The 25,736-nt window shown below is 61.7% G+C and overlaps 2 protein-coding genes across 10 annotated transcripts in view; one reads left to right on the top strand and one right to left on the bottom strand.

The window, feature by feature from the left end:
* LOC120233902 overlaps positions 1–23,185 on the bottom strand; it is a 37,154-nt gene extending 13,969 nt beyond the window's left edge. For 3 of the 5 annotated variants that reach the window (XR_005528941.1, XR_005528942.1, XM_039235446.1), the window contains exon 1: positions 22,278–23,185. Coding sequence is in view for 3 of the 5 variants with exons in the window: in XM_039235446.1 (XP_039091377.1) it covers positions 22,278–22,874 (597 nt within the window). In the remaining 2 variants the exon portion in view is untranslated. Of the gene's footprint in view, positions 1–18,160; positions 18,525–18,883; positions 19,620–22,277 lie in introns of those variants that run through there. The other 2 variants (XM_039235448.1, XM_039235447.1) reach the window with 2 other exon arrangements.
* KCNQ1 (potassium voltage-gated channel subfamily Q member 1) overlaps positions 1–25,736 on the top strand; it is a 303,513-nt gene that overhangs the window by 142,023 nt on the left and 135,754 nt on the right. The window contains exon 12 of one of the 5 annotated variants that reach the window (XM_039235445.1): positions 21,486–22,266. The exons of the other annotated variants lie outside the window; for them this stretch is intronic. Within the exon in view, the coding sequence (XP_039091376.1) occupies positions 21,486–21,600 (115 nt within the window). The 3' untranslated portion in view covers positions 21,601–22,266. Of the gene's footprint in view, positions 1–21,485; positions 22,267–25,736 lie in introns of those variants that run through there. 5 annotated transcript variants of the gene reach the window in all.

The following is a 25,736-nucleotide window of genomic DNA, read 5'->3' as shown; positions in this document are numbered from 1 at the left end:
CCCCCGGAAGCTGGGAGTGGGGCTGGGGGGGGGGGGCAGTGCCCCAGCGGGGACAGACTGGGGACCCCTCCCTGGGGATCCCCAGCTGCTACCCAGCACCCAGGCAGAGCCAGGTCACCAGTGCAAACAATTCGGGTCCACGCCCTAGTACTTTTTCAGGTTTAGACTGTGCCTGTGCGTTAGAAAATATTTAAAGTGACAGAGACGTGAGGCAAGTCCACTGAAAGATACACTGCGTTGTCACTGTTGCGTTAATCAGAATCAAAGATTACCTGAAAATGGGGGTAAGTTACATAAAAACCAAAACATGTAACGAGACACAGCGTACGGCCCACATTCCTCTCGCTCTCCCTCCCGATTCTGTGAGCACAAAACAAATGTAACATTTCATTTCCGAGGAGGGCTTGCTGGGCAGCAGATGGGTGGAGGGCACCCTTCCCGTCGGGCGGGGGTGGGCTCCCGGGGAGCCTGCCTGGGGTCTGCTCTCACTCTGCTTCTGCCTCGCGCTGTCAAAAACCCCTTTGTGCGGGAGCAGCCCCGGCTCCGCTCCTCAGGGTGACATGAGCCAGAGCCCGCGGCCCCTGGGCCGCCCGGGCCCCCGAGGGCTGCTCCGCATCTTGACGCCCCGCAGCGCTGCGAAGTAAGCGTAAGAACACCGTGGGCTTTACACGCACACAGCAAAACAAACTCGGAGCGCAGAAGGGAACGCGGCAAAAACTCAGGCTGTCCCCACCCCCGCCCCGACCTCCAAAGCTCCCTTTCCTAAAGGCGAGCACTGTCACCCAGTTCCCGACTGAATTTTCCCGAGCGTTTTACGTGAGCAGATACGTCCGTGCGTGTACCCTCACGACACACACCGCCTTTTTCTGCGGTAGGCACGCGTTACACGTAGTATCTGCAGTATCCCTTCCGTGACCTATCGCGCAGGCGTGCCCCACTTCTTCCTGAGCCGCCCGGAGAATGACTATCTATAGAGGGCAGTGCACTGGAGAAGCCCCTTTACTGGGCGTCCCGCGTACACGGGGACACGCCCACGCATGAACTGGGGACCGCTGTGCGCAGCAGGGCTCAAAGGCTGCTTCCGGGACCCTTGTGGGCCTGTGCCCCCAGCCCACCGCACTGGGCTGTCCCTGGACGGGACCGTGCCTGGGGGAGCGCTGGACTTTATGGTGCTGTCTCCATAAACAGGGGCCCAGACGGCCTGGAAAGGGGCACAGAGGTGGCGGGGTGGGCGGGCCCTGCTCGGGGTGAGTCGGCGAGCCTTCCCTGCGAGTGGACACAGTGGACGCAGGGACCGAGGACCACAGGACTTAGTGCAGCTGGCGGGCCGGGGCCGGCGGTGACCCAGGCAGTGACCTGCAGGCAGGAGGGTCCGGGCAGGAAGCAAGCGCAGGGCATCTGAGGAGAACGGAGCCCTGGCCGGCGTGCTGTGCTGTCTCCACAGGCGTCCTGCTGTGAGGGGACCTCGCGGCTCTCAGCGGGGGAGCCCACTCATTTCCCGGTGAGCGCGTGGCGTGGCCCCGGTGCTCGTGGGAGGCGCCTGGGGGTTCTGGAGGCGGGCCTATGTTAAGACATCTAGCGTATCTCCTGTTTCTTAGCACCTGCAGAGCCCTCCGCGTATCCCCAACACCCGGAATGAGTCCTCCACTGGTGGACACGCGGGGCGGCTGAAGACCTCCGCTACCCAGTTACACATTCGCAGAGGAGCTGCCCGGTTATGGGATGAGTCCGTCCCTCGCCACTGAACACTCTGTGTCTCCCCGCAGGCTCATCCCTGCTCCCTCTCGGCTGACGGAGCCTCCTACTAGGCTGTTCCTTACCAAACAGGGACGATACAAAGTAAATCGATTATAAAGAACTGTAGATCTTACCGAGATGAGAGATTTCACGGAGTTAAGGGAAGTGAAACTGAACGAACGGAGTTAAGGGAAGTGAAACTGGACACTCTCCGGAGCAGAGATTAAGCAGAGTTACACACAGCCAAGGACCGAGGAGAAAACCAAGGCTGATGCCTAGATAAGCATTTCAAAGGAGAGCAAATGAAATAATCAAAGATTAAGGGCGGCCCCTGGGCACTCTCATTGTTTTCATGGCTACTATTGTTAACTTTCAGGGTGAAATCACACCCGTTTTTCAGGTAATCTCAGTCTCCGGCTTAAGCGGACGCATTTCAGCAGGTCCATTCCCCCCCATCTGTACAGCAGACCCACGCTGCCATGTGAGGGCCGCCCTCGCCCCGCGACACTGAACGTGGCCCAGTGCGCCCGCCTGCCCGCACCCTCCCCAGCAAGCGAGCGGTGCCCGTTTTCCTGTTCGTTCAGCTGATGGGTGAGCGCGGTATCCTGGCGTCTGATTCACGTGTCGTTTATTATGAAGGAGGACTTTATCTTTTCAGAAGCCCAAGACCATTTCTTTTCTGTGTACTATCTGCCCACGCTCTCATTTTTTTGTAAACATCTCTCCTTACTGACTTCTAGGAAGTCATGTGTGTTGAAAATGTCTTATCCCGGCTTTTCCTAGGTCTTCTACCTTCTCTATTTTTCCGTTCTATCCTGTTTCTAAATTCTGACACCAACTCTGGCGGTCTTCTGTGACTCGGCGTCTTCCTGTGCATTTTGAAAACAGCTTCTTCGCTTCGAGATCACTTTAATGATCCTGCCATCTTTGTTTCACCTTCTCACGTTTAAATGTGCTTCGTCTCGGTGTCGGGTAGGAAATCAGCACATCCGATGTGTGTTCTGCACGTCTAAGCAGCGGTCACGACAGGATCTGTTGGCGGAGCAGTTGCCGTTGTGGTGCCTCGGACCCTCCCCGCAATCCGTGTCCACTGCTAGACTGGCTTCTGGAGGGCCGGCGGACCCGGTGGTGTGAGTTGGGAGCTTTATGGCGTCCTCACCAGTGTGGCAGCCTCCCCCCCCCTCCTCCCCCGCATCTCCATTACTTGAGGGCCGCATTTCACATGGTGCCGTCAACCAGGAAATCCACGGCACGGCCACACATCAAAACGCCCTTCGGAGGCAGACACGGCGTTAGCTGAACGGGACACACAGGAACATTGGGGACCCAGCCCTCAGCTTGGCAACCGGGAATGTCAGGGACCAGGAGCGCTCGCGCACACAGCAGGCCCCAGCGCCTGGGGGCTGTGGGGCTGACTGAGGGGCCGTTCCCCACTCATACTTCAGGGCACCTTAGGAAAAGTGAATTCGGGAGAAAAGGGCGACACACGAAATCTGGGCCGTGCAGCTGGCCGCACCCCTACGCTGTCACCAGAAGGAAAGTCCTGACCCGATGCGCATTCAGGCTGGAGTCAAACCGGCCCCACAGGGACTGACTCCGGGTCTCGTCCGGCTGAACCGGCCCAGAGGAGCCTTTCCTCGCTGTTGTGCTTTCCCGACTTGGCAACAAACAGTCGTGAGTAAGGGCAGATTCTGGAGCAACGGCCCAAGTTCAAATCCTGAGCACATCACCCCCTACTGGGTGCACCTTGAGCGAGCCATGGAGCGGGGATCTCAGTCTCCCCATCTATAAATGGGGATGATAGGAAAGCGTGCCTTCCGGAGGGCTGCCAGGAGGGCTGAATGGACCCGTGTGTGAAGCCTGGAGACCGACATGCAGGAAGGCGACAGTGCGGGCCAAGCCGTGCGCACCTTTGCCGCAGTGGGCGCCTGGCGAGGCCACAGGAGGGGGGCTGGAGGAGTCAAATCGGCCTCAGAAAAAAATGCAGTGCGCACTCAGGAGCCTGTTTACGACGACAGCATCTAAAACCCACTGCCCTTCTAGATCACAGGGCCGGCCGCCACCGCCAAAGAGCTGTAGATGATGCCTCCTCAGAGTCTTCAGGACACACGGATGGGTGTCCTGTGGTCACAGAGGCCTGAGGATCAGCTCGTCTGATTAGGGAAGGAGTATGTATGTTTCGTAACCCTCTGCAGTCCGCCGGCATCTTCTACTGAAGCTGGGATCTACTTAGATTAACTCAGAATTATCTTCATCACAAAAACAGCCTTTCAGCCACAAATAGAAGAGGTTTATCTGTGTGTTCAAAGGAGCCGTAACGCCCCTCAGTATTTCTTGGCACTCTGGGTAGAGTTTGTACATTTTAAAATTCATTACTGAGTATTTTTAGGACTATTGATTTTTTTAGTATGAGCATCATTTTTTTCATTAAACGTTTTGCTCTGGGAGAAATGTAGGTTCACATGCAGTTGTAAGAAGTGATCGATTCCGTGCACCCTTCGCCCGGTTCCCCTCACAGTGACTGCAGCAGACTGTAGGGCACGATCGCTGGCAGGATGCGGACACTGGTCCGGGAGGGCTCCCGTCTCCCACAGGGTCCCTCCGGTCACCCCTCAGGGCCATACCGCTCCCTCGACCCCGCCACGTCCTCAGCCACTGGCAGCTGCCCGTCCGTCTGTCCTTCTCAGAGTCCGTCCTTAGGACAATGCTGTGAGTGGGACCGTAAAACACAGGACCGCGTGAGAGGAAGGCTCGCCCGACACCGTCCCTGGGGACTCCCCTGGGCTGCCCCGTCTGCCTGCATTCACGGCCTGACCCCACCCGGGCTCAGACCCTAGCCGGTGGACCCCTCACTAGTATTTTCTTTAGGCTGTTTTGAGTTATCAGGGATGAAGCAGGGGTGCGTTCCCGTGTAATGCCGCCGGCCTTGCCAGATTCGGGCATCGGTAGAGTCTGGGCTCCATTAGGCTCTGGGTGATTTCATTAAGAATCTGATTATTTTAAAATAGATGCTCAAAAAAAAAAATGTCCCAGTGAAAACCTCTTTTTTTGTTTTGTGCTTTTTAAAAATTTTTTTTAATGTTTACTTCTTTTTGAGACAGGGAGGGAGAGAGAGAACGCGTGCGTGAGCAAGCATGAGCAGGGGAGGGAGGGGCAGAGAGAGACGGAGACACAGTATCTGAAGGAGCTCCAGGCTCCGAGCTGTCAGCACAGAGCCCGACGCGGGACTCGAACCACGAACTATGAGATCATGACCTGAGCCGAAGCTGGACACTCAACCGGCTGAGGCCCCCAGATGCCCCTGTTTTGCTTTTAATCTCCTTTTTCAGCCACTTGATTGGGGTACGACTGGCACACCAGACCTGTGCACGATGCGCCGTGCGCACGAGGGGTCTGGAGGGAGGGACTCGCTTATCGTCTGTACTGCTCTTATTTCAGAAGGGTGCTCCACCCAAAAGCCTGCCCTCCGCCCTCCCTGCAGGTGGTGAAGGAGACCCCGTGCCCTGGGGCTGGTCCCAGCCCGCCGGCCACTGGCCCTCTGCCCCCAAGGGCCTGGCTGCTCGGAAGCCCTCGCGCCACCACGCCTGTGTGTTTCTGCACGAGGCTCGCTTCAGTGTCCTCCACATTCGCCCCTGCTGTCACAAATGGTAGGATTTCCTTCTGGTGGAAAAATCGTGGGACAGCAGCTCCATTGCTGAGTGTTCGCAGGACACATAAAGTCCTTCCGCGTCGCTGGTGCTGGAGGAAGGGTGTGCTGGGGGGGAGCCAGCCAGCTCCCTGGGGGAAGACGCAGGGACGGAGAGGCTGGCACCCCTGCCCTGAGTGCTCCCCCCAGGGAGGGCCTCAGTCTCTCCTAGTACCTCCTGTCTCCCCACTCAGCTCCGTCTGCCCCTGTCGCCCTGCTAGGTGACCCCTCGTCATGGTCCCCCCCGCCCCACGGAGAGGATGGTTCTTGGAGCCGTTTGCACGGATTCCCGCGAGAGCTCTCGTGGAGGGGTGCGGTCGGCGGGCCTTCGTGGCCTCAGCCTCCCTTGATGGGAAACGGGGCTTTGTAAGGGTCCCCACCTGGGCCAGACTTCCACTTCTCTGGAAGATTCTAACTGTACCCCCACCCTGAGCTAAGACGGGAAGGGGACCGCTCAGGTCTGGAACTCCCGTGGGCTCCCCCAGGGTGGACAATGTGCAGGGTCCGGGAGGCTCTGCGGCACCCCGAAGGCAGGTGGAGGAGAGGGTGCCGCAGGGGAGAGGCGAGCGAGCGCGCCAGGCCCTGCACAGGCCTCGGGGGACCAGCCGGGGGCAGCCCTGCCCTCTCAGAGGCCCGCCGCGGCCGTTCAGGTGAAGAGAAAGCTCCCCAGCCCTGCACACACTCTGGGCTAAAGAATAATCTTCAAAGAGTAAGAGGCCTGTACTTGCCCTCAGCCAGGCGCTGCGCTAAGCGCTTTATAAACATGAGTCCCCTAATCTGCAACCTCACGGCGGCTTTTGACGTAAGAACGTTATCACTCTTGCTTTAGACATAATCAACCTGAGGCTTGAAAGGTTAGGTCGAGGGCCCAGGGTCGCCGCGCTTGGAGCGACCCTTGAGGGGGGACCTAATGAAGTCGCCATGGCGCCTCGGACGTCTTCTTGGTGGCCTTTCAAGCGAGCGGAGCTCCCTGCAGCCCCTGTCCCCTCCCCGGGCTGGGAAGGCCTCACCCTACGGGTCTTGGCAGAGATGTCCCCCCTCAGGCTGGGCCACTGAGAGCCCCATGCCCTACCCCCCCCCTTCTTAATGTGTAACTGCGTGTTTATTTGTGCTCAAGGGTTCCCGGCTGCCTCCCGCGCCCGAGAGAGACCGGCGGAGGCAGAGGCGGGCCCTCCTGTGCAGCGCGGTTATCTTCAGTGCTTAATCCGCGTGGAGCCCATCGTGGCCCCTCTGTGAATGTTTGATGAATAAATAAGTAACTGAGTAGGCGAGGGGGGGTCTGTGCCCGGGCCGGTCAGGTACAGGACCCCGGCTGCGGTCCGTCATCCCGGGGGGAGCCCACGTCCCCCGCGGCGGCTCCCGGAGCAGCGATGAGGCCTCAGGACTCTTTTTGGAGTCCCCCTCCCCGCCCCAGCCCTGCTCCTCCTCCAGGGCACATGCCTCACTCCACAGGCCACGGCAGCAGGGAGCCCGGTCTCCCCAAGGTTTCTAATCGCCAGGGCCCTCTTCCCCGAGGCCCACGCCCTTCTGTCGCCATTCTGAAAATGCAGAGAAATCAAAGCATGAAGCGTGATGATCCTCCGGGGGGCCTTGTACGAGAGGCGACTTCGGTTTTTACAGGTCAAGAGACCGAGGCTTGGGGACAGAACGGTGGCACCAGGGAGGGGCTCAGAGCGCCGCGCGTGCCGAGGCCTGGAGGGCCCCTGCCGCCTGGCTGCGCTCGGACGGCGGCCCGGCCTGGGGGCCGAGTCCTGTCCTCCCCCGGCAGGAAGTCGGCCCCCGCCGCAGGTGGCCAGTCTCCTGTTAGCCTGGGAGCCGGGAGCCCTTAGACCTTCCTGGTGCCAGGCTCCTGCTCACGGCCCCGCGTGACGATGAGGCCGACGCCTGCCCGAAGGCTCCTCCGAAGACCGGAGCGCCGTGGGTGAGGGGACCGAGGGACAGGGACGGAGGGACAGGTGGGGGGTCCCGGCGCCCCGCCGCTGGCCTGAGGGTGCGCAGCGGCGTGGAGTTTGCCAGATAAGCCGTGAGGCAGCCGGGGCTCCCGTTAGGCCGCCGCGCCTGTCGCCGCCGCCTGCGAAGACGGGTCCCGGGGGCTCGGCCGGGAGAAAGGAGGGACTGCGTTATGATTCCATCAAAGATGGTTTTCCTATTAAACCAGGACTCGTTAAAACACAGGGCTTAGTTCTGAGTAAACATTCCTAACTGCTGAGGAGAAGCAGAGATTTATAACACAGAGCAAGAATTAAAGAAATAAAAGCCCCCTATGTATCCACGGGCCGAGACGGTGCGTTTGGCCGTGAGGCGCGGCTCGATCCGACCTGCTCTCCGTCTCCGCTCCCGGGAGCCCCCGTCACGGTCCCGTGTGGCCCGGCGCGGTGCAGCTGGGAAGGGCCCCGGGGCCTCAGCCCGCACCTCCCACGCCAGCTGTGTCCGCGGCCCGTCCCTGGCCCCGCGCTCACGGCCGCCCCTCTCTTCCAAACCAGAAACACAAAAGATGGCCAAAGGTACAGTCTCCACGGCATTTTTCCGAGGCAGACAAAACCCGACGAGAGCCTTTTGTTTCTTTCCACTTAGAAGCATTTCCCTGGCAACCCCGTCCCTCCTTAGGCAACACCAGCTAACTTCATGCGTCCCTTTTATCGGGACATTGTTTAGAGCAAATAACTCATTAACCGCTCTCACAAGTTGGGGCCCTTTCACACCGGCTCTCAAGAGGGCCTTTCCCCTGAGAACGAGGCTGGCCGGGCCGCCGCAGAGCCCCGGCGCGGGGGCCGTCTGCTCCCGGCCAGGACACAGGCAGCTGTCCATTTATCCACTGTGCCCACTACCCTCCGACTGGATTAAGGAATCGAACAAAAGGGGAGCTGCCGTGGCTGGGGTGACCTGCCCCGTCGCTGTCCCTGCGGCCTCTCCGCTGAGGCGGCCCCAGCGCTGCCCGCACAAGACAGGCTGGGGGGGGGGGTTGCGCGGGGGGGGGGGAGCTCGGCCCTCACAGACTCCCACGGCGTCCTCCCTTGCCGGGAAACATGCTCCTTCAGCAAAGACGATACGTTCCAGAACTTTCTAGCTGACCTCCCCTCTCTTCCTCCGTTTCCGCCATTAAGCTGTTAAAAAAAGTAACAGGCTTGCTTTCTTGGTGTCCCTCAAGTGACTCTGGCAGAGGAGAGAGCACCTTGTCTGTGGCACAGAAGGGAGGCCCGGCTTTGCTGGGGGAGGGCGGTCGCGCTGATCTGGCTGGACTTGCTGTGTCCGAGGGACCCGAGAGGAGCCCTGTGGCTGCCATGCCCGTCTGGCAGGGGCGGGGCGGGGGAGGCTCTGCCTCACTCTCTCCCTTGCAACCTGTTCTGGCCACAGCGGGGGCTGCCCCCCTCCCCCCCGCTATTCTCCTCGAGAGAGTTCCCAAGTCGTAGATCAGGACTTTGCACAGGCTTTTCTATCAGGGAGTCGATTCGCGTCCCTAATCCACCCAGGACTTGTGGCTGCTCCAGGGGATGGAATCCGCAGGGAAATGGCTTCGGTTCTCTAAGCCCTGCCCTATTCATTCACCACCACCCCCCACCCCCACTCAGGTAACTCCTGCTTCCTGGCTTTAAAACGCGCACCTCTTGGGACAGCCCGTGGGCGTCACACACGGGGCGACGGGCTCCCTACTGGTCGGATGGTCTACCAGCCAGACAGGAAGGGGCTGCCTGCACGAGGACCCCCATCCAGGCAGAACGCCCCCTGCGTGGGGCTGCTAGCTCGGCTCACGGGAACCTGCCTTCCATCTCCTTCCCGATGGTTCTCAACCCCCCACGGCATACTCTCCACAACTTGTCACTCCCGTAACCACAGGCTTCCCGCTTCGGGGGCCCAGCCACATCATGGGGGGCTGGACAGGGGTCAGCAGGCCTCTGCTCACCCTGGAACCGCACCCTGAATGGGAAGGCCGGCGTGCCTCCCACCTCACGGGCCACACCAGCGGCTCCTGGCACCGAAGCGTGGGACCCTGTTGTGTGAGGTGCAGTGGGGCCACCCACACAGCTTGTAGCTGCACGGGTGGGGGGTGGGGTTGGGGGTACAGTCACCCCAGGCGGAGTGGAGGCACAGGCCTGCACACACGCTAGAGGCCCCGGGGGTCTTGGGTCCCTGGCTTGTGCGGGCGGGCCCCCACCCCGGGTGCTCTGGCTCGATCTGCCCAAAGGGCACGCTCAGCGGGCGCATCCTGGGAGCGGGACGTCCGGGCAGGGCAGGCCGGGTGGTTTCCGAGGCCTCCTGGCTCACCAGGCACGCGGCCATCACCTGGGCCACGGGAGGACGAGCCTGTGGAAGTCCCCAGCACCACAGGTGAGGCCTGTGCGCTCTGGCCTCGGCCCACTCCCAGGAGAATCAGGTGGGGGGTCCTGCTCTCGGCCCCTCTGGCTCCCGGCAGCCTGGGGGCTGCGGGGCAGAGGAGGGTGCTGGGCTGGCCCCCTAGCAGGTCTGAGTCGACAGCCAAGTGTGGGCCTTCCTGCTGTCCCAGCCGCTCACTTCTGGGTTTTCCATGCCGTCCTGAGAACACAGCTGTGCCCGCCCATCCAGTGTCCGTCCACCCCCCACCGGCTCCAGCCTGGCTCTGTGGCCCCCAGGCCCCGGGATGCACGGAACCAACGTCCCCACACAGTTAACCCTGCTGCCTGGGAGCCCAGACCCCAGACCCCAGTGCTCCGTGCCTGGCCAGGGAACGGCCACGCTCAGCTGGGCTCAGCACGGCGTCACCCCCCACCTCCTGATCGGAAGACCTAGATCCCCGAGCCCAGAGCCCCTGACAGCTGAGCCTCTGTGGCTGTCCTGAATCCGTTCCCAGCAGCAGACACCCCCGGCCGCCCCCAGGACAGTCCCCTGCGCTGCCCGGAACAAAAGCCCCAGCAAGGCGGCCACCGTAAGTGGGTCCCGGAGCCTCGCTGCCAGCACTTTGCACACGAGCACGTCCGCTCCCAGGCTGAGCCCTGGACTCTGCAGAGCAGGGCTGCGGACTGAACACAGGGACCCCTGCGGCGGCCCACCTGTATCTGAGGCTGGCACGCCCACCACGTTCCCAGCCCCGGCCGGGTGGCCCGCAGCTAAAACACCACGCTGCCCTCCACAGCAAACACCCTCTGCCCGCCCCTGCACCCCCACAGCACAGCCGAAGGGATGCAGGCCCACTTCCCTCTTGCCAGAGGGCCGAGAGGCCGACCCGGGTCCAGGAGCGCCTTTGTGACTCAGGGCGTGCCCGGTCCACCTCCTAGCGAGCCAGGGCGAGGCCAGGACTGGTGACAGCCTGCTGAGGGGGGAGCTCAGGGCAAGGGCCTGGCAGCCTCCGCTCTGGGGGAGAGGCTGCCCCGGGGAGGCACACAGAGGTTCTGGAGAGGCACATTAACTGGGCGGTGGTCCACAACCCCCTCCAGAGAGCTCTGGGGCCGGCCTCGCCCAGCACACAGGGTCTGTGACGGCGCTAGGCCCCCGGACCTCGTGGCCTTGGGATGAGGGCCAGGACTGCTGGCCTCTACAGAAGGTTCCGGTCCGGGGATGCCACCCTGTGCCCTGCCGGCGGCGTCCCTGCATGCGCGGGAGCCATTCTGGGAACCTAGGGCCCGGGCCTGTCCCCTGAGCTGTCCCCTCACCTCTGGGAGGCCGCATGGCTGCTGCGGGAGGGGCCTCTGCGAACCTGTGGCCATCACTCCCCGGCCAGGTCCCAGAGCCCAGGGCGCCTGGGCCAGGAGCCAGCAAGGTGTGGAGAGACTGAGGGCAGGGGCCTTCCGGTGTCCCGGCCATGCTCCCCAGCCACCCAGCCCGGCCCCCGCCCAAAGCCTGGTTCCTGAGGGGCCTCAAAGGCCAGAGTCGGGGTGTCCTGCAGACATCCCGACAGGATGGAAAATCCCCAGCGCCTGGGCCCCAGGCTGAGCCGTGACACTGAACTTCTCCCGCCCGCTAGGGTCACAGGGCCCACTGCTTCCTGCCTCCCTTTGATGTCTCCCGTGTGAGGGAGGGGCTGGCACCCCTCTGGGTGCGGGTACACTTGCTCGCTGGACTGCAACGGGGAGTCTGTGCTTGTGGGGCCTGGGAGTGCTGGGGTGAGGCAGGGGGCCCGGTGGGGAGCCGGGTGGAAAAACCCCAGCCTTAGCAGAGCGCTCCAGAGGGCAGAGGGTCTGCCTCGAGCCCCCCAGAGGGCACATCGGCTTACGCAGGGGTCCTCCCGCCTACGCTGTCTCATCTGGGAGGGAGGCACCATGAGCCTGTCTAGACGAGGAAACTGAGGCCTCAGGACAGTCCCAGCAGGTCACTCGCGTGGGGGCCTCGCCCTGGTGCGTGGGAGACTTCCCAAGATGTTTCAGGGGCTGGTGCCGCTTACTGGCCCTCGGTGCGGGCGCTGGGCCCAGCCGCCACGGGTGCCCCCCAGTCACAGCGGCTGGGCGGCCAGGCCTGGTGGCCCTGGTGCCGGCATTCCACACGCTCTGGGACACTGGACCCGAGTCGGCCCCTTAGAACCGGTCCAGTAATCCCAAGCGGTACCTGCTGGTTTTAATTTCAGTGTACAGATGAGGAAAGTGAGGCAGAGAAGAGGTGACCCGCCCCACTGAGACCCCCCACCCATCTGCACTAGATCTGGGATCCGAACCGGATGGCCTGGGGCTGCTGTGTCCTAACACCATGGGCTCCCACCACGCCCCCCAGCCAGGCTCCGCCCTCCGCAGAGGTGCCCGAGGGTGACAGGGCAGGCTGAAGGCCACGCAGGAAGGCTGGGGCTGACCTGGGGGAAGGGGCTTGTTCCCTGCGTACCCCTCCAGCTAACTGTGGGCCCCAAGGGCAGGCAGGCTCTGCCCAAATGAGCCCTGGAAAATGGCAGACAGTGACGAGGGCCGGGGGGGGGGGGGCCCACGGGGGCAGGACAGGACTCTTGGAGGCCTGCGGGGGGGGCACCTTCTGCAGAACTCTGAGGAGCAGACCCCCCACCCCCCACACTGCGCTGGACTGCGTGGGAGTCCGGTCCCCACCTGCCTGCACAGGTGGGCCTTTGAGACCCCGAGGAGAAAAGCCGTGAGGCCCAGGTGACTGGGGAGAGCCAGGACCCTCCCCTTTTAATGTTCAAACAGCTCCGTCTGCTGACTGGTGCAGGGGGTCAGGAGCAGCTTTGAAGTCGGCCCTTGGGGGATGTTCCTATCAGGCCCGCACAGATAATCTCCTACCCGACCCTGGACCTCAATGCCACTCTTGGGGTGCCCCCCCACCTTCGAGCCTGAGGCCTTTCTGGTGGCCTTGGGAAGGGGGGAGTGGAGGACGGGTGGCCCTGCCCCCCCCCCCAGACCCCTGCCCCATGCTCTGCCTCCCTCCAGGCACCTGCTTCCACAGCAGAGCCATCCGTTCTCCTTAGCCCCAGCTGGCCGGCGCCCCCACGCCATGTCCCGCCTCAGTCCCAGATTTCCTCCCCTGCCTCGTCCGCCAGCCTAGGAGCTCGCAGAGGGGCCCATCCGCCGGCCCCGGGGTCTCAGCACTGCGCCTGCACAGGAGGGACGGCACAACTGACGAATCCGTGACGTAGAAATCTGTTGGCGGGCTCCCTTCTGGATTCTCAAACATCCACACGTTCAGGACCAAACAAACCATAAGCCGACAATGGCCCGTGGCCCTGGCGGCGGCAGTGGGAGAGGCGGCAGCGCCGGACGCGCGGCCGCCAGGGACAGCCGCCCTTTGTAGCTTTACGGGAAGCTGGGGGTGGCATCTGGGGCCCTCCCAGCCTGGGCTCCTTGGGGTGGCGGCTGGCCCTCCCAGGGGTGCAGCCGTGGCCTCAGGGTCCCTCTTGGGCTCCCAGGCCCCCTTCTCTGATGACGGTGACAGGCCATGTGGCACGCAGGGACGGGCTACCTGGGAAGCCGTGGCCATGCAAGGGCTGTGAAGGGCCAGGTGAGCCCTGGTCCCCTCTCTCCCAGTTCTGCATCAGTGACTTCCTCTCTTCCAAGGTTAGGAAGGGGGGCCCTGCGGCCCACCCCGGGCGCGAGAGGACTCGGCGGGCTGGCCTCCCCAGAGACTGGGGTAAACCTGTGTTGTTGCTGCCCAGCGGCCTTGGGGGACACGCTCCGCTCCGCGTGGCCAGGCTGCCCTTTGCTGCGCCCACTCGTGCAGACAGCACTCCCTCGCCGTAGGGCCGTCGGATGGTAACTGTGCAAGTCCAGGGAGGTGGGGCACTGGGCGGCCCAGAGTGCTGTGGCTCCTGGGCCAACTGTTTTGCAGACGACGTGTCTCCCTCTCTCGAGAATGTCCCACGGCCAGGGCGGGGGGGCCCCTCCACCGGCATCGTGAGGAAAGTGCCGCAGGGGCTGGGGTCTGAGCAAGAAGTGACTAAGGGAAAAGAACCATAGGCACTGGGGGGGGGCACAGAGGGACCGGCGGGTGAGGGTTAGCGCACGAGTTACAGCCATGTGTCAGGAACGTGGGTGCCAGGGGCCCATCGGTTAGACCTCTGAGGGGTTTCCATCCCGCCCCAGCGGCTGGGGCTGGACTGTGTGCCTCGGAGCCCTCTCCCCACCAGCAGCGGGCTGTGGGGGCGCAGGAGCCCGAGCCCCAGCTCCCCCCGGGGTTCACCGGCGAGTCAGGGCCGTGCGATAGTCGCCAGGTGTGGATGGAGGGCAAAGGCTTCAGAAAGAGCGGCCAGGGGGACGGGAGCCTTTGTTCTGGACGCTGGAGGATTCCTGGCGATGCGGGGGTGGGGGCTGCTCAGCGTCCTTCTGGGGCCTTCCGGGAGGGGCGCTCCCAGCTGGGCTGTGTTTAAAAATTAGCGAGCAGAGGAGTCTGAGGTCCTGCAGTTAACCCCTTTGCAGCCTTCAAGGCCTGTCTGAACTGCGGATCCGGAAGGCTGTGCTGGGTCTCTGTGGCCGGGGTGGGCGTCCGAGCCCCCGAAACTGCGGGGGCTGCTGCCTGCGTGGGGTCCCGCGGGCGCCCTGCCCCCTCCACGGCTCCCATGTCGACAGCCTCTTTGTTTTCCCGTCGCAGTCTATTCAAGGCCGTTTTCAGCTTGCGCACTCCGCGAAGACTGGGGGGATTTTCCACCCTGGTGAGGTTGTGAAATAGCAAGGACTGAGGCCTCCCCGCGGGAGTCGACCGCGCTTCCTCCCCGCACGTGCTGCCCCAATTCCAGGGGCAAAATGGGAGTGGAGGGAGGGCAATGTGGGAAAGGGGGCCAGGGGGCCAGCAGAGCGGCATGCTGGCGGGTCGCAGGGGAGCCGCTGCCCGGTCAGAGAAGCGGTGCTCCAGAGGCCGCGACCAGACCAGGAGGCGTCACACCGCCGCCTCCTCCCCACCCCAGGCGGTTCCTCCAGGCCCTGCCCTGATGCTCGGCTCCTCTGGACCCAGCGGGGCGGGGGGGGGGGGGGGGGGGGGGGGGGGGAGGCTGGCTCATCTCTGGGAGCCGCTACCCCCAGCACCCGCGGCTCCGGGCACCACGTGCGGAGTCCTGTCTCCCAAATGTCTCTCCGGCTGGGCCCTCCTCCCTCCAGACCCACATTCCCATCTCCTGCCCCCCAGGCCCCCTCCACGGCCTCCGTCATTCCACATTCCAGGGGCACCTCAACACAGAAGGTCCCTGAAGCCATGCAAGCGGGAGGCCGCAGGACCGCTGCCAGCACGGCCCCTCCCCCAGCAGTCCGTCACCGTCCCGGGCTGCGCGCACAGCTCCCCATGCCGTGGGCGCCGCAGTCACCTGTGTCCACCTTCAGTCCGTTCTCCACTCGGTACAGGGAGAGCCTTTCAGAAGGCAGAGCCGACAGGGACCCGAGGGGGTCCCTCCCTGAGCGGGACCTTTCGGCGGCGCCGGCTGCTCTCAGCAAGGTCAGAGTCAGCAGCGCGGCCTCCCTGGCCTCCCTGGAGAAACGTGCAGTTTCTCCCCGTCCTATTCTTTAGCCTCGTAGCCCCTGGGCTCACGGGCTGCCCCCACCGGAGGGCCCTCTGCCTACGGCCCGTCTCCTATGCCCCCCTTCCCCAAGGGAGCCTCTAGGAGCCCAGGCTGATTCCCGGTGTAGCCCGTGTTCCGGGCGCTCCCCCTGGAAGGCGGTAAAGCATGGGGCTCTCACACCGGGGGGTGGGGGGCCCTCCCTCTGGACCAGCAGCCCCAGGAGGGCCGGTGCCTGGTGCCTGGTGCGGTTTCCACTAAGATCTGTTCAAGGACCAAATCTGTAAACGGGCACCGACCGCCGCCCTGCCTCTCAGGCATAGTTCACCGCCTGGGAAAGCTCAAAGTGGGCTGCGCCGTGGCCTGTAGCGCCTGTAGCGCCCGCAGGTGCGTTAGGTGAGGGTCTCCGGCACCGCCCCCCAGCGGGGTTCCGGCGTACAGGGGCTCTGGAAGTCCGCAGAACACAGGGGCAGAGGAAGGGTTCCACTTGACCACACTGGGAAATGGCTCCCTCCTGTCTGGAGCTAATTTGCGCCCAGACGACTTCCTGTCACAGCATCAGATGCTCCAGGCCTCTGCCCCCTGAACACACTCACACTCAGCTCCAGTCAGGCCCCCCTCTGGGAGGGCCACATGTCAGAGCCCAGGGTCACCTGTGTGGCCTCTGGCCCCAACTGCTCCAGCACACACCTGCCACCACTGCCCTGGGCCTGCAGGCTGCTCTCCCACCCCACCCCCCACTGAAGCTTGGCCCGGAAGGCGGGGGTGGGTGGGGGTGGGGGTGAGGGTATGGCCCAGTCTGCCGGCCCAGGCTGCGGGGGCTGCTGCGGGAGGAGCTGGGGACAGCCCAGTGTGCCGCGCACTGGCCCCCCAGGGAGTCCCCATTCTGTGACACTAATTGCTACAATTAGCAGGAGAAAGGCCTATTAGATCAGTTTCTTCTCCTGGCTGAGGCCCGGCTGCTGGGGAGGGCCAGCCCAAGCCCAAGGCTTTTCGGAGGAGCAAGGACCCTTCCGTAAATGAGGCCGCATTTAAATTGCAAACAAGGGCCTCGCCCAGCCCCAGGAAAGGCTCCCAAAGAAAGGCGTCGGTTTGGCAGACGAATGGCTGGGGAGTGGGCGCCTGCCCTGCTCCGCGAGCTCTCCTGGCTGGTCTGATAGGAGCGCGGGTTCCCCAGGCTCCCGTCAGCGGCCCGGTCCCGCCGGGGGCTGCCAGCAGGGGGGAACGTGGCAAAGGCCGGAGGGGGCACAAGGGAAGGAAGGAAGGACGGCATCAGAGGCCCTGTCCGCCCGGAGCCTCTCCCACCAGCCTGCGTCCCTGCAGGAGGGAGAGGGCCCTCTTGGCCTCCATCCAGGCCGTGGGTGCCTGTGCCCGAAATGGCTTCGAGTCTGCAGCGGAGATGGTTCCGGGGGGCAGCCCGCCGGCCGAGGGGCTCGAGGCACCACCGGCTTTGAGCCACAGCCCTGGCCAGGGAAGGGGGTGCCTGCATCAGGGTCTCCCTGTCTCTGCGAGGGTGAGGCGGGGCGGGCCATCCAGGTCTGTAGGATGCAGGCCAGGGCTCACTGCAGTTAAAGGGCCTGAGCAGAGAGCATCCTGGCCCCCAGAGTGGCCCTCACTTGGGGTCGTCTCCAGGGGACACATGGCAGTATCTGCGCACAATTTGATTATCACAACTGAGGGGCTGCTACCTACCAGTATCTCCTGGGTAGAGGCCAGGCGGGCTGCTAATCACCCTACGACACCAGCGACAGCCCCTCGTGACACAGAACGCGGCGGCCCCCAATGCCCCAGCACGTCGGCCGGGACGTCCTGGTCTGAGGAGCCAGGACCCCCACGCGCAGCTCACTCTGTGATCTGAAAACGGGATGCACCCGTTCCTGGCCCCTTCCTTTGTTCAACAGCAATGCCCGCCCCGGCAGGCTGACCCTGGAGAGGGGCCGACCTCGCTCTTGTGGGGCCTCCCTTCCAAGGACAGGGGCGGGCAGAGTGCGTAGATGACTAACGATCTAGAAAATACCACGACGCACCCTGTGCTTGCAGCACGGGGACCGGCTCCCTGCCAAGCAGCATTTCGGGTGGGACCTGCCGGGGGAGAAGGAATCATCATGGAAGCCCACGGGGACGGGGACGGGGACGGGGACGGGGACGGCCAGGCAGGCGGAGGGGGCTGGCACACAGGCCCTGAGGCACTTGGCTGGCTCGGGAAAGAGGCAGGAGGCTGGCGGGACAGGAACGCAGGAAGACATACGGCGGACAGGGCAGATCCTGTAAAAGCCTGTGGAATTTGAATGTTATTTCCTAGAAGTAGAAACCACTAGAGGGTACCTGGCAGGAGAGTGACGAGGCACACACACATCGGTTCATCCCTTCTCGGCTGTGGGGACTCCGCTGCACCGAGGGGGAGGGGGCACTCACAGCCTGAAACCCACGACACACTGTCACCCAGCAAGGGCCTGGGGGCGGCAGCGCCCCGCCCCCCCATACCAGAGACCGCTGCTCTGGTGTCATTCATTTCTGTCCCCATGCGCCCGTGCCCTGGTGACGCACGGAGCATCTTCGAGCATGTCTGCGCGGTGTGTGATTTTAACCTAAACACGGAGCCGCGGGCTGAGGCCCTCGCTGCGCCTGGCCTCGGTGTCACTCGGCACCGTGTTTGCACAGGCCTCCGGGCCGCGAAGCGTACATGCAGTCCTCACTCGTGACCGCAGCGCCAGGCCCCAGCCCCCCGCCCCCACCGGCAGGGCCGCGCCGAGCTCGCGCACACACAGCCCCTCGTTGTTCTGCCCAGAGCTGCCCTGGCTGTTTACCCGGGAGGGAAACTGCCGGGCTGCAGGTATTAAATATTTTATTTGAGGAAGAAGTGCTGGAAGGCTCTGCGGGGCGTCTGTGCCTGTCTGACGTTCCCACCTGCAGCTCACGGGGACGCAGGGGACGCCTGGTCCTGCGTTTCTGCCAACACTTGGCATTATCCTTCTTTCTAATTCTTCTCCCGTGAAGAAGACCTCTTGCTTTTGTCCGCATTTTCGATGATGGGCTTCAGGCTCTTTCCAGAAGTTCATCAGCACCCCCTCCCCACCGCCTGCAAACTGCCCATCGCGATGGCTCGTCCACGTTCCTTCCTCCATTTTTCTCGTTGGTTTGCTGGACCTTCCAGGGTGCTTTAGCGATTGCTCCCTCAGCCGTTCTGTTCCGAATATCTTGTCATTTGTCATCTGTAACCTGGGCAGGGTCACATGAGCGAGAGTGAAAATGGCAAGTCACGTCTCAGTGGTGCTGACGAAAATAGTTTTGACCTTTGCCACGACGGATTTATTTAACAGAAATGCTTTATTTGCACGCATGCGAGTTCATAAATTTCAGTCTTGAAGCCTGTGCTTTCCGGGTCCCGCGTGCGGCCCCGAGGCTACCTGGGCCATGAAATTTTTCTTCACGGAGCTCTCCTACTAAACAAACATCAAGGACCTTTTCCTTTTAACTCTTTCATCCGTTCGGAGCCTGCTTTTCCCAGGTCGGGCAGGAATGCACGTTCAGATTTCTCCGCTAGGGACTACTCTTCCCAGGATTCGCCTGTTCCCGCCCCCCCCCCCAAGCCTGCCACCTTCCTCGAGAGGCGAGGCAGCGTCCCCCACGGGTCCTGTGCCTGAGGCTCGGAGCGTGCTCCCCGACCTGCCGGTACAAGGCCCCTCTCTGTTCCCCCTTTGCAACGTGCACTTGGCATTTGCGGGTCTTTTACTTTCACGCACGTTTTAGAAAATGTTCGTCAAGTTCCTCAAAAACTCCAACTAGAAGTTGAAGCAAAGCCATACTAAATTTACAGATTTGGGAGGAAAAAAGTGACCCCTTTCCTAAGGTCAGCCTGTCCCATCCAGGAGAATAGAACCGTCTCTCCTCTGTATCAAAAGCTCTTCCTTTATATTCTCCACCAGCATTTTAAAATTTTCTCCATAAAAGTCTTCTTTGTTCATTCTTAGACCTGATAGAAACGTTGATGCTATTCCAGTTGCTACTTTAACTCTCATTCTGCTTCTCGGTTCCTCACTACAGGCAAAAGTGCTTCAGGGAGTGGGGCGGGGGGGGGGGGGAGATCGAGCTCGCGTCCAAAACCTTTGCTGAAGTCTCTCTGTAATTCTAAAAGTTGACTCTGCTTTTCGTGTAGCTCAGCAGATTTTCCGAGTATGGTCTAAGGACCCCAGAGAGCCCCTGAGGCCCTTTCACACAAGGTCAAAACCATTTTCATCATACTACTCAGATATTATTTGCCTTTTCTGCTCTTGCTCTCGCGAAGTTAAGGAGTATTCCAAAGGCAGCGGGACCCTGTGGGAATATGTGCTTGGGTTTGAACTGTTTCTCGGCTTTAACTTCTAGGAAGGTAACTCTCAACAGATACAGCCCATCTTAGCACAAGTTCTTTGGGGACCTCCCTACTTTTTCAGAGGACGAAGGTCCCGAGGCCGCTCTGTTTGGGAGCCCCGTTATGGGCAGTACATCTCAGGACCAGGCCGTCCCCTGTCTTGTGGGCCTCTCCCTCCACTCCATCCCTGTCCCTGTACCATGGCCGCCTTCCTATGCCTGCTCCTTACCTTAAAGGAACGGATATACTTTGGGTTTCTCTAGTACGTTTGCTGCAAAGTTAAGTCTGGTACAGAAGCTATAACAAGTGAGGGCAGTTCCCCTCCAGTCCTGGCCGACTCTGTGGGACATACCCCCCCCCCAATCATGCATAGGCATTAAACTACATCATATAATTTTTTTGCATCTATGGAGAGAGCCATATGGTCTTCCTCCTCTAGTCTCTTAATGGGGTAAATTACACGGATAGAGTTTCCGATATTGGATCATCTTTGCAGTCCGTGAGGAGTCACGTGAGGAGAAACCTCACTTTTAAGAATCGTTTCCTCCACTGTTGGATTCGCTTAGTTAATGCTGTCCGTGGATTCTCCGTCGATGGGGCTTCAGCGTTCGGGAGAGAACGGGTTCCCGATTTTCTTGTGCCCTCCTTACCCGAATGCAGACATGCTCTGATGCCCGATTTTAAAAGACCCCTCTCGCTGGAGCGTAAATCCTGAAACAGGCCCACTTTTCTCTTTAGCATGTTTGGAAACACGTTAAAATAGAACCATAATCAAGCAACCCAATCCTTACGTTTTTGTCCCAGTGAGGATCTGGAAAACAGGTGCAGAGATAGATCATCTGAGACACCGTAGAAATCTGGTTAATCCTGCCTGCCTGCTTTCCTTCCACAAGTACTGCCTGGGCAAGGCTGTGTATCAGGCTCTGGGCTGGGTGCGGGGCAGGCGGCAGGGAACAGAACGGAAAAGCCCCTCCCGGCACTGCGGGGCCCCGCGCAGGCGCAGCAGAGAGGGAAGGGACTCGTAAATGCACCTAAAATGCAGATATTCTTGTTCTAGCAATGTTTTTGTACTCGGTGATCCCATCTAGGACACAGCTATTGTGTGGCGATGAATTCTTCCCTTTCATAACCACAACAGTCCTGTGGGAAGGCACTCATCCCCATTTTACAGAAAAGGCAATTTGATCTGCCCAGAGATGGGGGTGGGGAGGGAACTGGCCTTCCAGGCTCTCCCCCGCCACTGTCCAGACTGAGACCCTGTGGCTGCAAGCATCAACTCCAATCCCAGACACCACCAAGAAGAGCCCACGGCCCCCCTCCCATCCCCCACCTGGACCAGGACTCCAAGCCCCAACCCCAAGCAGACCTTTCAGAGTCCCCACCCTGACTGGAAGCCTTGACTTCAGTTTCTGAATGATCCCAACTCAGGACCCCTAACCCCAACTTGGACCCCCCCCCCCCACTTGACACACAACCAGACAACCTTCCACGCACAATCTCCAGACGCTGACTCAGAAGTGCCACCCTGGCTCTGGTCCGACTTGGACCCCAACCCCCACCTTGATCCCCTGCGGGGAGCTCTGACTCTAACTTGCACTCTTGCCACCCCACTAGCACCCCCGACCCTTGACTCAGAGCCCCAACATAGACCCTGGATCGCGACTCTGGTCCTCAGCTGTGACCGCTGACCACACGTCAGAGCCCCTGGCTCTCGGTCCCCCACGTAGGCCCAGGGGGGAGGGGCAGATTTCAGACAGACTCGGACCCTGGACTCAACCACCACATGGGCTCTGATCTCCGACTCAGAATTCTCATCTTAACCCCAACAGCCTCTGCCCTGATCCCCAGCTTGGAACCCTCAGCGCCTACCAGAACCCAAGACTCCAACCTGGATCCCCCACGCGGGACCGCTGCGGAGACTCCAGACCCGGCTCCGATCGCTAGACTCAGATCCCCGACGCAGGTCCGCAACGCGGACTCCAAACGCGGCCCCGATCCCTGGACCCGGATCCCCAACGCAGGATCGCGAGGCGGATTCCGGGCGCGGAATCTGACCCGAACTCGGAACCACGACACGGGAACGCGTGGCGGACTCCAAACGCGGCTCCGATCCCCGGACTTGAAACCACGACAGTGGACCGTGAGGCGGATTCCAGACGCCGGCTCTGACCCCGAACTCACAGCACTGGACCGCGAGGCGGACTCCAGACCCCGGCTCCGACCCCGAACTCAGATCCCCGATGCAGGACCGCGGACCCCGGCTCTCATCCCCGGACTTGGAGCCAGAGCACTGAACCGCGAGGCGGACTCCAGACCCCGGCTCCGACTCGGACTCGGAACCATGACGCAGGGCCGCGTGGTGGGTTCCAGACCCCGGCTCCGATCCCCACCTCGGAATCACGAGGGTGGACCGCATGGCCGACTCCAAGCGCGGAATCCGACCGGGACGGATCCATGCAGGACCGCGTGGTGGGCTCCAGACCCTGGCTCCGACCTCCGGGATCGGATCCCCGACGCGGACACCGCCCCCGGGCCAGGACGCCCCTCGCCCCCCGACCCCGGCCGGCGCTCCTGGAGCGCAGAGCAGAGCGCCGACCCCGCCCGCAGGACATGGAGCTCACCTCGGTGCGCCGGCGACCGCCCGTCCTGCGCCGCCAGGTCGGACCGCGCCCGCGGCGCTCGGGGGACTGAGTGCAGGCTGCGGGGCTGCGCGGCCGAGAGGGGCGCCCTGCGCGAGCCGAGCGCCGCCGCAGAGAGCAGGGCGCGGCCGAGCGGGGAGCCCCGCCGTGAGGAGAGCCCCACCAACAGGGCGGCCCCGCCGAGAGCAGCGCGCAGAGTGAGCGGCCGGACGGCAGTCTGCGGAGAGAGGCTTCTGCGGCGCCCGGACCCCCGCTGACGTGGCAGCCTCCCGGCAGTTGATTGGACGAGCGTGAGGGGTGGGTTGCCGCGTGCCGTCGCGCAGATTGGCTGGATGCGGAAAGCAATGTGCCGCGCTCTGCCATTGGCTGAGACGGACCAGGGCCGATGCCACCTGGGCTTGGATTGGTGGGGCCACTACGGTGCCACGTGCCGCGCCCCGCCCCAGCCTGGGTCCGAACGTCCACCCTCCCCCCGCCCCCCCTCCGCGGTCGCCTCCGCGGTCCACGCCCTTCTTGGTGCCCAAAGGAACGCTTGCGGCACTTGGCGCACAAACGGACCGCTGCGGACCCTTGGCCCATGGGTCCACGAAGGCAGGCAGGCGGCCTCCCACCCCCTCTGGGGACCTTGCAGGGCTGGAGACGTCCGTGCCATCAGGGGCTCTGCTCAGCGTGTGCTGGTGTTCACTCTTCAGGAGACCTCCTGATGGGGGTGCCCAGACTCTGCCGGGCGCGCCCCTGAAGGAGGCTCCAAGCCCTAACCAGGTTACTCCAAGGGAGGTAATCCAGGGGCTCCGCTTCCTGCCTGAACCACAACTCTACATGCCACCTCTTCCTTATCGTCCACCTGGGCCTAGATGCTGGGTCCTGTCACTTGGCTACCATCCACCCACCCACCCGCTCATCTGCCTCTCCGACCACCTTTCCATCATCCACCCACCCACCTGCCCATCCACCCACCCAACCATCTAACTATCCATCGACCCACACACCCTCTTGCCCATCCATCCACCCATCCAACCATCCATCCACCCATCCATCCATCTACTCACTCACCCACCCAGCTATCCATCTGTCTACCCACCCACCCATCCAAACATCCACCCACTGCCCATCCACCCACCCAACCATCTAACTATCCATTGACCCACAACCCTCTTGCCCATCCATCCATCCATCCACCCATCCCTATATTCATCTTCCATCCACACACCTGCCCATGCATGCATGCATGCATCCATCCATCCATCCATCCAACCATCTACTTAATCACCCACCCACCCAGCTATCCATCTGTCTACCCACCCACCCATCCAAACATCCACCCACTGCCCATCCAACCATCCATCTATCCATCAGACCAACCAACCATCCATCTCCCCACCCACCCATCCAACCATCTCTACGTCCATCATCCATCCATGCGCCTGCCCATCCAAACATCCATCCAACGATCCACCCAGCTATCCATCCATCTCCCCACCCACCCATCCAGCTTTCCCTACATCCATCACCCACCCACCCACCCACCTACCCACCTGCTCATCCATCCATCCACCCACCCTACACATCTACCGCGTTCCTCCCGGGTTCTGGGCACTACAGTAAACACTGGCAGTCTGTGGCAAACAGCCATCAGGAATATGTCCTCACAGGCTCTCACTCCATAGAGGTCTTAGCAGCAAACCTAAGGCAGGTTAGACCTTCTGTGAAGCCGTCTTTTCTCAGAAGTCGTTAGCCCCACTCCACCCCAACCAGGACTGACTTCCAGAGAGTAAGGGGGAGGCTGGAATGAGCCAAGGAAGCAGCCATCACTGAAAGCAAGCAATGAGACTATTCATCTCAGCTGCTTTTGCCTGAAATATGTGTCTACAGAAAAAGCCAGGAACCTCTCCAAGGGTGACAGAGTCTGTTTTTCCTTTGTGGTTCGGCCTGGAGGAGAAAGGGAAAATGGTGTCGTCTTTTTACACATCAACGCCTTGTTCCCTGACACTCAGAAGCAATGCCCATGCCCGGTTTGGTCATCTTTCTGTCCCCTGACCCGCCCACAGGAAGGCTGTGAAGCAAGCCTAGGTTGGTGCATTTAGTTCAGGGGGGTCAGCCAGCCCTCACCACCTGGGCCGGTGTTTTGGGGGAATCTGCCAATTCCAGTAGCAGGTTGTCACTAGGGCCATCGCACAGGGCCCTGCACTCAGAAGGGCCCCACACATAGGGCTTTAAGGCTCTGGTGTCACCCTCTTGAAATTCTTAATAATCGTATCTTTGAACTTGTGTTTTGTAAGTGAAGGCCAATGGGACAATGGAGTGTGCTCCAGGGGCTTGGAGCCTAGGCTCATGTATCGCCCCCCTGCCTTCCTGCCCAGTCTTCCTCTCCCTACTCCCACCAAGTGGCCACTGTGCCCCCACCCACCCTCCCGCCCTGGCTGAGAGCGGCAGGGAAGGACTGGAGTCTCGGCCCACGCTGTGCAACACTGGGATTCCTGCCTGGCGGCTAGAGGTGACACTGCCAGCCTTATGGAGCTGTTGACGTAAGAGCAGGAGCTGGCATAGCGGTGCCCACTGGGGTGGACGGGGTGGGGGCAGTGTGGCGCCCGGCACCCACCTGCTTCATACTGCCCAGAGCTGGTGGGACCAGCCTCCCGCCTCTGCCTCTCTTGGCCTCCCACACCCTCCCGTAGGAGACAAAGACCCTTCCCAGACACCCTCCAGCCATGTCCATCTCCACCTCCCCAGGGTCCTCAGAGGGACGCCGCAGACTTCCTGCCTACGTGGAGCTTCCATTCCAGTAGGAAAGACAGACAGGAAATTCTCTGTGTCCTCTGGACGCCCTTTGTCAGCGCCTACGGATCCCTCAGTTGTTTCGTTAGGTGCATCTTATTCCTGGTACTTGACGCCTTTAGTCTTTGCTCAGGAATGTGAGCTTTCCCCCACAATTTTTGGTTTGGCTTTTGTCTGTCATCCGAGGATCTTGAGGAAAGCCACCTAAAGCATGTCCGCTGAAAATGGCGGTCCCCCCTTCATAAGAGTGACAGGGTGTCGACTGGGATTTCATCCTGAAAACTGGCACTCAAAATCGTGAACACTTGGGGCGCCTGGGTGGCTCAGTCGGTTAAGCGTCCGACTTCAGCTCACGTCATGATCTCACAGTTCGTGGGTTCGAGCCCCGCGTCGGGCTCTGTGCTGACAGCTCGGGGCCTGGAGCCTGTGTCAGATTCTGTGTCTCCCTCTCTCTCTGCCCCTCCCCTGCTCACGCTGTCTTTCTCTCTCAGAAATAAATAAAACATTTAAAAAAATCGTGAACACTGAGCTGACTTGATGGTAACGGAAGTTGGGTTGTAATGATGCGATTGGACAGGAGCACCTCATGGGTGGTGGGTTTCATGGGCGTGTGTTTCCTCGTGGCAGTGCTCGTGCCCCCGAACCCTCCGACCTCAGACCCTGAGC

The sequence above is a fragment of the Hyaena hyaena genome, unplaced genomic scaffold (genome assembly GCF_003009895.1).
Source record: "Hyaena hyaena isolate Hyena2069 unplaced genomic scaffold, ASM300989v1 scaffold_98, whole genome shotgun sequence".
In the NCBI taxonomy this organism is placed as follows: Eukaryota; Metazoa; Chordata; class Mammalia; order Carnivora; family Hyaenidae; genus Hyaena; species Hyaena hyaena.
The sequence above is the reverse complement of the archived record's forward strand: the minus strand, read 5'-3'. Positions and strand labels throughout refer to the sequence as shown.